Source organism: Taudactylus pleione, unplaced genomic scaffold (assembly GCF_031769625.1).
Source record: "Taudactylus pleione unplaced genomic scaffold, aTauple2 ptg000518l, whole genome shotgun sequence".
Lineage (NCBI taxonomy): Eukaryota > Metazoa > Chordata > Amphibia > Anura > Myobatrachidae > Taudactylus > Taudactylus pleione.
Genome location: NW_028284920.1, coordinates 11,880,445 through 11,891,081, shown reverse-complemented (window position 1 = coordinate 11,891,081; position 10,637 = coordinate 11,880,445). Strand labels below are relative to the sequence as shown.

At 39.7% G+C, this 10,637-nt stretch overlaps 1 protein-coding gene across 1 annotated transcript; it reads left to right on the top strand.

Moving 5' to 3' along the window:
- The first annotated feature begins 312 nt into the window (after positions 1-312).
- On the top strand, positions 313-1,284 carry LOC148501507 (olfactory receptor 5AR1-like). Its single transcript, XM_088450443.1, has one exon. The coding sequence runs from the start codon at positions 313-315 to the stop codon at positions 1,282-1,284; it is 972 nt and encodes a 323-aa protein (XP_088306569.1).
- Positions 1,285-10,637: the final 9,353 nt, after the last annotated feature.

Below are 10,637 nucleotides of genomic sequence, written 5' to 3'. Positions count from 1 at the left end.
AGGAAAGAAGGATAACTCTTGGTGCTTTGGATATTCAATTATTTCTACTGACTGGTAAATAATAAATTTCTTAGTATTATTATTTACAAGTAACTGCAATCATACTTTTCCTAACAATTCCCACAAAACTATTTGGTAAAGCCTGAAAAGAGTTTAAAGTTTCATTCTGATGTTACAGGAACAAAACTATAACGTGGCACAAGGTATAGTCACAAGATTATGACATTGTAATTAGATTCAGGACCTTTAGGAAGTGTTTAACTAGGGTCCCTTTTCATAATCCGTAATCTGATGGCCTACTTTGTATTGGAGATGTTTAATATGACTTCAAAATACAAGGGGACAGAATTCACAATCCAATGTTTTTCTGACATTTCCCAAAATGAAATTGCACTTTTCATAATATTTTTGCTAATTTATCTTAACATTGTGTTAGGGAACATTGCTGTTTTCACTTGTATTACTTTGGATTCTAATTTGCACACCCCTATGTATGTCTTTCTTGGAAGCCTATCGATATTGGACATATTGTCTACTTCAAATATTCTACCAAAGCTTCTGTCCATGCTCTTCACACAACATAAGATTATACCCTTCAATGGGTGTATGACACAACTGTATTTCTTCATCTATTTTACTTGTACTGAATTCTTACTACTTGCCGTCATGGCTTATGATCGTTATATCGCTATCTGTCACCCACTTCACTACAACTTGCTGATGACTGTAAGGCAATGTGCCATATTTTTAGTAATTGTGTGGATTGCAGCTGCATTAGAACCAGTTTTACATATTATTTTTATAGCAAACTTGTTCTTTTGTTCATCCCACCAAATTAACCATTTTTTCTGTGACATTTCTCCTTTGTTAAAGCTTTCTTGCAGTGACACCATGCATGTAGAGATTACAACATACGTTTTAGGGGCAATTGTGGGACTGAGTGCATTCACACTTACGTCATCTTCTTATGTATTTATCATAATTGCTATCCTGAATATTCGGTCTGCAGATGGGAGACGTAAAGCATTTTTCACCTGTGCCTCACACCTCATCTCTGTTGTTATATTTTATGGAACCTCTCTCTCTTTGCATGTTAGACCCATATCAACATATTTCCCGATGCAGGACAAGATTTTCTCTCTTCTGTACATCATATTGATCCCAGTACTCAACCCTCTTATTTATACAATGAAGAATACACAATTTAAAGATGCCTTTAGAAAATTATGTATTGCCTTATATGGGTTCTTTAAAGACCCTAGCAAAACACAACTTCAATTATGATTTCCGTTAAGTTTCATTATGCTGTAAATGTTCTTCTATATTGCTTGTTATACCGTTCTTTGATGTATTTATGTATTTATATGTACAATTGAAATACCAGTGATTCAGTAAGTTTATGTCCTACATATTCCATCCAGTATAACCTTGTCTGCATCATATGGCCTTGGTTGATACAAGAAATGACTTATTGATTGCCAAGATGGATTCCTGATCTCAGTAGCAGAGGGAGAGAAGGAGACTATGAGCCTGATTCACAGTTGGGAATAGAGAGAGAGATAGCACTTAACTGTGTACCTGGACAAACCATGTTGCAATGCAAAGGGTGTAAATACATAATTTGTTTTTGCATGTAGTGTAAATACTGGCTGCTTTTACATGTAGCCCACAAATAATGCACAGCTTTATTATTGCTCTACAATTTAGATGTCAGTTTGGACACCTCCCTCCCAAATCTAAATATCTCTGCACATTTTAAATCTGCCCCACCTGCAGTGCAGCATGGTTTCACCAAGATGATCAGTTGAGAGAGCTATCTCTCTCTATTCCCAACTCTGAATCAGGCCCTCTGTGACCAGCTGATAACAAGGGAGCACCCCTATAAAAGTGCCCTTTACCTCCGTCCAATCTGATTTCATAATAAGCTGAAAAACAAATTGTTATATTTGGTATTTGATGTAGTACAAGATTCATGAGTGCAGCAGGAATGCATTTAGCAAGACACACCTGAATGTTCTCCTCATCTCTCATGATGTACACTTTTGTACTCCCTGTAAACGTGACCATTTTGATGTGTATTTGCATAATAAAGGGTACTTTGCAACAAAATGACAGAGGTTTATTTTTGCACTTTCATAAATTGCCTCTCACTGTATGCAAGAGATTAGAAAAAGTGCAATAAGTGCTATAGTTCAAATTGTAAAAAGTTGAACTGGAGTGTATTAGGTAATTTCTGGGCCTCATAGCAAAATTTGGGGGACTCTTACATTGGTAGGCTGCCTCAGCTTTGTTGAGCTTCCCCTTGCAGTGGCAATAATTCAGCCACTGGACAGAATTGCAGTGAACATCTGCACTTTTATATATATATGCAAAATATTCATGGATGGTCATTGTTGATCTATCCTCCCAAGGTCCTAGTCTGCTTGCAAAATATAATTTTGGATGGTCAATATTAACCCATCCTCCCAAGGCACTTGTCTGCTCGTCTGAGCATGTATGTGCTGGTGCATGCAAAGTGAAGCCAACTAATTTTTGAGGTCTTATTTCACAGAAAGGACACTATGCTAATTTTTATTCAAATATTTTATCAGTGGTATACCCCTTTTATACCAAAAGTCCCGGGCCAGACCCAGGATTTGGAACACGTTTCCAACCTGGATCAGACCTGGGACAGATCCCTTTCCCACTGCGGTGCCAACCCGGGTTATGCGCGGGTTGGCACTGTTCACACCGGACCCAGGTCTGCAAGGACCTGGGTCTTTCGGCATTGCAGTGGACGCTTGGAGATTATGTCATCTGGAAGCACCGCTGAAGCCGGCCAATTAGCTAGCATGCGGCGTGACCCGGGTCATCGTGACCTGGGTTATGCCGTGTACACTGCAGGGTGACACAGGAGCAACCTGTGCTCAACCCTGCAAGCTAGCCAGGTCAGATTCCTGGGTCACTGGACCCGGGTTGATCCGTTTACACTGACAAAAATCCCGGGTTGATGCACATTCTCGTGCATCAACCCAGAATTTTTAAGTCAGTGTAAAAGGGGTATTAATGCTTGGAACTTTTTTCCCTGGTAACTTCTACTGATCCTTTGTGTACATTCAATTAATTAAAAAATGGCATGCTTTACATGATACTCTCGAAGAATTTCCAAACTGAATGTTTTTGACTTGTAAGGGCCATTTAAATAATGCATGTCTTACACTTTCTATCACAGCTTAGCTTTTTCCTGTACAATTTTAGGATAAGTCAAATTGTTTCCTTTCCATCATCAACTTCATATACAATTTCTGAAATTAGGGTGTTTATTGTCATACTTGTTTTCACTCTGCAGAGAATTGTCACTGGTACTTAATTGCTATTTTTTTAACACTGCTAGAAGATAACAAATTGTCCTTGGATACCAGAGATCAGCTTGGCAATTTCTGGAATTCAAGATCCAGAAGTAGGACATGTGCTGAGAGAGTCCAGATGAGGGACTCTAGGGTCAGGAAGGTAAGGGCTAGGAAGTTCAGAGGTAGCCACCAAGCAATCTGGGAAATGGTGGGCAGCAGGATCTGGCGGTCCAGGAGCCAGGAAGGAAGAGTACTGATGGTTAGGCAGAAGCTTTTGCATAGTGTAGCAGGCCAACATGACAGTCTAGTTTAGGTAAAGTGTATCTAGAGGTTACATCATGGATGTTGCCTAGAGTGGTAAGGCCAATTTGCCATGGTGTCTGGATAGCAGGATATGGAAGAGGCAGGATCTGAGAGCCAAGTGGAAGTCAACAGGAGGAAAGGCTAGGGTCAAAGCGGTCGCCTAGATTTGTGTTTCGTATCCGCTTTGTGAACAGGGACAGATGCCCAATTGGAGGGGACTGGATGCCAGATTTTTGGAGGAGCAGCAGCTGACAAGGGCACCAGGGCTGTGAGAGATTGCAGCATTCACTTTGTGAGAGGTCAATGTCCTCTAAACCTGCATCCAAGAATAAATTCCCTCTACCATGTATATTAAGTAAGATTTCCCAGTGTGGTCCTAATTGATAAAAGGATGCAGGTTATGAGTGAACTGGTACAATGTCTCTGGGCATTGTGTGTGCAGAGTGAGGTAATTCTGTACCACCCTTTACTATTCCCAGACCAAAAAATTGTGCAAATGGTTCAATGGATGCTGAAGCAAACAAAGCATAAAGATTGGTTAGAGAATCTCAAGGCTCATGCAACCTTGTATAAGCTCTGGCGAAGCAAAAAACTTTGTATAATTTAAGTGTTTGCTCCATAGTGTTGGGCAGAAGGTTTCTATTTTTATGCCCTTATGTCAGGAGAAACTCTAGGCTGCCTGGGCTGAACTGTATACCATTTAAAAATACCTAAATAGTGTTATTTGATAGAGAAGTTGAAGTCATTATATGAGAACTTGAAGTTGGTAGCCATAGATTACCTATGGAGGAACGAGGTAGTGATCCATAACTTGACTTCATTGCAGAAGGTGAAGGTGGTGTAGATTAAGTGTGTTGGAGCAAGTGACTTGTTATTCATAAGACGATACAACTTTGGTCATAGCTGCAGGAACAGATCAGTGGAAAGCCAGGCCAAACTTCCTTGGTGATGTATTACATGAAAACGGGTTACTATAGGCCAAATATGGAGCATGATTAACTATCTCACCAGAGGTGAGGGGAACATTTATACTGCTACCTGCTTAACCACTTAACTGACGATTTTTTTCCCAAAAACCACTCCAAAATTTTTATTTTTTTATGAGTGAATAAGGTGAGGAACATCCATTTTAACTTATCCAAAATGATTTTATATAAAAAAAAAAAATAATAATTTTTTTTGATGTGTAAAAAAAAAAAAAAAAGTTTTTAAAATAACTGAGCATCGGAAACATCGCGACTATTGTGATGTTCAATTTGAGACTGGATACAGGAACCAGGTATGTCAGGGGCGTGAGGGGGGAGGTTATCTTACTTTTCTCCAGCGGCTGCTCAGTTCTGCAGGTGCTGGGTATGGGGTCCTGCCTTGCTGACTGATCAGCAGTTATCGGCAGCACAGCAGGCAGAGGGGGAGAGGGTGCTGGAAAGCAGAGGGATCAGAAGGTCCCTCTGAGAGCAGCAGCTGCGGGAAGATTCTCTTCCTGCAGCCGCCCTCATGTTTATCTGACTGGACGAAATTTTATGTCCAGTACAGATAAAGAACTGCCTGGAGTGGTCAGAAAATTACAACCATGCCAGGCAAGTGGTTAAGAAGGACAAATTGATGCTGGTTAAAAAGTGTTGGTATGTGATACCTATGCCCTCACTCCTAATGATGCTTTGGTAGATGAGTTGATTGTAACAAAGTATATTTCCACTCTTGATTTAGATTTTGGCAGATACCCTCAGAGGCTGAAGAACAGGTATCACACTATTTGACCTGTATGATTTCATGGTTATGCCATAGAATGCTCCAGTCACAATCAGGCACCTAGAATGATTTGAAGGGTTTAAAAATCAATATAAATCGATCAACATCTCTAAGTTGTATTTCTGGGGCTAAATCTCACATTTACTAACACTTAAAAATGAATATAAAAATTGTCTGTTAGTAAATGTGTGATTTAGCTCCTGGAAAAAAAACATTGACTTTGAACGATTTAGAATTATTTTTAATCGATTAAAATCGACCTTTAGTAAATTTACCCTCTTGATCTTGTACATGTTAAGGAAGAGTCAGGGAACATCTCTGTCAGTTGGGGAAGACATTTGTCAGATGGGTATGATAGAAGGTGCAGTACCTGGGACATTTTTTTTTTAGAAGAGGAAGGTTTGGCCATTAACAGTGAAAGTTGATACCATCAGAGACATGCCCTGGTCCACATGACATAGAAAGGTACTGGCATTCTAATGGTCTTCTAATTATTTGTCCCTGACTTTTGTGTTGTGACAAATTCATGAAAGACTTCATTAAGAAATGACTTCTCAGAGCAACAGACTGAACATCTGATTGTGAGCTAGCATTCTAGCCATTGAAAGAGGCTCTGGGACAAGCTCCAATGCTGATGGTGCCAAATTATAACATGAACTTTATTATATAATCTAAAATATTGTAGAATAAACTTGGAGTTGTACTCAGGCAGGAGCTGCCAGTTTGGCAAGAGCACATGTGGACTATTTGAACAGAGAACTGCAGTATGAGGAGGTGAAGTACGCAACATAACTAGGGGCAGAATGGCCAACTGTTGCAGTGGAGTCTTGCACTTTTTGATGGTTTAAATCAAGATTTTACTTTGTTACTGTGATTATGGCATTTTCTAGCACTATTTGGCTAATTTAGTAATGCAAAATAAAACAAGTACCTTAATTTTCTATTGATTTTCTGTTGATTTATTATACGTAATTTTAACCCTTTTGCTGTGGAGGAGAAGTGGGTCTCGTCCTCCGGAGATAAAGTAAGAGTGTGAAGGATGAGCCCCACTCATCCTCCGCAGAGAGTGGCAAAGCAAAAATATAAACTAACCTGTGCCACATTGGTCCTCACGGTGGGGATCCACAGAAGCTGCTTGGTTCATTCGAGAAGTGACGTCGGCACTGACAACTTTTTTGGAATAGCAGTGTAAAAAAAAAAATTATTGAAGTGAAGTGAATTAAGTCCCTTTAACTCCCCAACCAAATCAAACTGTCTAGAAAGATGGAGGTAGCCTCATTTGAAAGGGGAGAGTCTCTGCTTTCAAATGGTGTCCACATAAAAGCTATTAGCTAATTTCTGTTGACCACAGTAATAACCCTCTTAACTACAGAAAAATAATGTAGGTCATAAATTGGGGAAGATCTCCTCCAACCTGGCTACTAATAATTAAAGGGCATGCATTCTAGAAAGATAGGGGCACCTTCTTTTAAATGTTGGGGCCCCTTAGTACGTATTGCCTGGTGATCACATGCTATAGAAAACATACGTAAATGGAGGGAGGGCAGTAGGTGCCATTTCAACCCCCAGAATGACAACTGCAACTGAGAGGGCACCCATATTTGAAAGCAGGGATTCCCTACTTTTAAATTATTTGGCTCACTAGTACAAGCCCCCATCATTGTAAAAGTCTGTAGCATGGCTGTGCCAAAGGAGCATGCATGAGAAGCGGGCATTGAATCAAGTTGGGTACTAGATCCCGGAAGTCGATATCAAGACACTGGAGGCTCAGGAGGCAGGCCAGCAAATGGTGGATTTTAACCCTGTAATGGTGCTGGGTCCCCCTGCCATCACATTAACTGGCCCCAAATTGGTCAGCCTCAGAAAGTGGGGATCCCAAACTCAGGCAACACACAGCATATTTTAGGGGTCTATTTACTAAGCAGTGTTAGGAGACAGAGTGAAAAGTGATAAGGTGCCAGCCAATCGACTCCTAACTGCCATCTCACAGGCTGTTTGAAAAATGACAGTTGGGAGCTGATTGGCTGGCACCTTATCACTTTTCACTCTGTCTCCTAACACTGCTTAATAAATAGACCCCTTAATCTTTTAATTAAAAAAAAAAAATCATACTTACCATACCCTTGGGTGGACTCCTCTGCAGTCCATAGGTCTTCAGGAAAAAACAAACCAAAAACCCGATCTCCACAGATAGCACTGTGCATACTGTACATTGCCTAAAACCAAAATGAGAGGTGATGCCTTGTCACTCAATAGGAATTAATGGGGAAGTGCTGATTGACTGAGAGTGGACACTGCCATAGCAACCATCTACTCTCAGCCAATCAGCGCTTCCCCATCTTAACAGTCAGACAACAAGTGCTAGCGGTTCCTTAATGTCCGAGCATGCTGGCACTTGTTCCACGAGTGCCGGCATGTGGGGACAGGCTTGCCGGTACTTGTAGTCCTCCTGTAAACAACAATAATATCTATTATTTTACCATTAACCCAGCACTCACTGCCACTATGGGTGTGGGAAATAGCATGAGTTGAAGTTTCTCAGAAGGGGTGACCCCATTTTTTGGGGGGTCCCCAATTTCCGATGAATTCCAGTCCTAGTCTATTTTTGGGCTGGATAATGTGATGCTAGGGGGATCCCATGCTGTGTGTCTTCATGCTATGGCATTATCTCCCCGACTGGTTCCACCCAGTACTGGTTATAGGAAAATAGGGAGAATCACATACTGTTTTTTTCCCCTATTTTCCCAAACAAGCTAAGACTGAGAGGTCCAGGGCTGGTTCTGGATTGGAGGGGAACCCCATGCTTTTTTTTTTAAAGGTAACCCTTTATGTACATTTTACAGTAACAAAGCCTGTACAGGTCACTATGAGGCAGGTCTATTGCTTGGGCACATTTCCCATCGATTTGCAGTTGGTTTTTGGTCTTTTTTAACACCAGCCATTAGATAATCTGAGGATCCTATTCTTGACAATGTTGGTCCGATGTTCTAAAGTCAGATTTTTGGTTGGTTTTCCATCGGTTTTGCCTTTAGTAAGTGTCCGGTTTGCAAAATCTATGGAAAATCTTCCAAAACCCCCAAACAGACCCCATTAAAGAGGTAGGTTTCAAGTTTTAAAATGGTAAGCCTTGTTGGAGTACCACATTGTTCGTACACATACTGTAGGCAGCGCTCAAATCGAGTCAGTGAACATATGAAAAAAAAAATGCATTTTCATTGCGAGTGCAGATTTTTTTTTTTTCAAACCCACACATATAATCCTGCTTAATCTTTGTGGTGTTTATTAGATGGAAGAAAAAAAATCACATTGACTTTTGTTTCCCTTTATTGAAATTTCATTAATATTGACATGTAAGAATGAGTGAAAAGACTAATGGTATTTCTAAAAATATTGTCTTCTGAAAAAAAAAAAGGTATAATTTGTGTAGCTACCACATTAAAAAAAAATCATTGATATTGATGTTGGAAGGTGATGAGAGCAAATGTGGAAAAAAATGAAATTTAGTTGAAGTAGATTTGCAAAGTCACCACTAGATGTCCCTTTAGCACTGTAAATGTTTCCTCACTGTTTTTTTCCCTGCAGACGAAGTTATTGGAGAGCAAACATGGAAGATAAAAATAGACCCTTTGACAATCATGCATGATTGAGTTACAAATAGAATTAATTATCTGCTTTGATTTTTTCTTCTTTTGTGCTCCAGAGAATATCTGTGATGTATTAACGAACTGTTCATCTTAATATGTTATATGTCACCAATAGGACAAGTGGTACAGAATAGAGTGCTGTTCTTATAGCTGGCAAAACTATTAACTGTTATACTTTGTTTTACTTGTATCAACTAATATCATGATTGTATTAGGACCATGTTTTAAGAGCTGTACAGTATACGATTATTATTATTATTATTATTATTATTATAATAATAATAATAATAATAATAGTGTAGTGTAAATGTAAATAGTACATAGTTTAGTTCAATCAATTTATTATTTATAATTAGAGTACCAAGCAGGTCTGGATTTATGAACATACAGTAATCGGTCATTTTGGCAGTGATTATATATATTCCTACATTTCAGTGTAAATTTACTGTATCAGTAGTTTCCAATTTGTCCAGCCATAGTGTAAAAGGTTTTATCTGCATTAAGTGCCATAGATATACTCACATATGGAAAACAAAGTAATATGTATGGGGAATTCTGAGTCTCATGCAAAGTGGCTGTAGTTGCAGGCAGCGGCAGAAGCCTTATTTATTCCCTTATGCTAAGGTAAGAGTCTATACAGCTACTGCAGGAGATTGCGCGTCTGCAAGTGGAAACCCATTCTGCCGAAACTGTCATCTTTAGAATTTGCACTTGCAGCAGCTCCATGCTAGGTACAAGAGATCTGCCAGATACAGGCTTCCCTTCTCCATACGCACAACTCATATAATGGCACGTAGCACATTAGTTACACCTTCATGACACTACTACAAGACAGGACGTTTCCATTTGCTCACATTGTTGGTGCCCGGTTTCCACCAATCTGACAGAAAGACAGATCCGTCCACTTTAATCTGACGCAGAACAGGGCAGACATATGTGTACATTTGCATCTGAGCATTTATCCTGCTTCTCTGATGCGTTGATAAAATTATGATCTTTTTCAATATCTACCATTTTTTTCTAGACCATTTTTTAGAGGTTTGCATTCCATCATCTTCTGCATCAGCCACTAGTCCCATCCTAGCTTACCTGGTCTTTTGCTCATGAATCTTTAACTTTAACACCTGTTGCCCAGGAACCCAGAGAGTTTCAGGGGCTTCATTTTGAAGAAAAAAGTGGTTTTGTGGTTGAAAAGGCTGAGACTGGGCAACCAATTTACCAAATATTTGCATTTTGCTGTCAGTTATCACAGAATAGGTTAACGTTAATAATTTCATATATTTAAGCCACTTTATAATAAACATATTATTGTTGTAAAATATAAAATGTTCCACACATAAAATGTTGTTTAGATACAGATGTAGCCACGCTCATCTATCCCACGATGCAAGCACATTGCGGCATGGATGTTGTGACTAGTGTGCCCGCGTCTATGGAGTTAACGTTGGCTACGAGAACTCGCAGCCTGGCAAATGCTGCGCCATGCCCCGATGCATGTGCATGTGCGGACACATTGCGGCAAGGATGAGTGTGGCCACATCTGTAAAAGTTAAATTGGTCTTATTGCTTTTGCAAGTTTTGGCATACGGCCTTAAGTTTGAGATGTGCACAG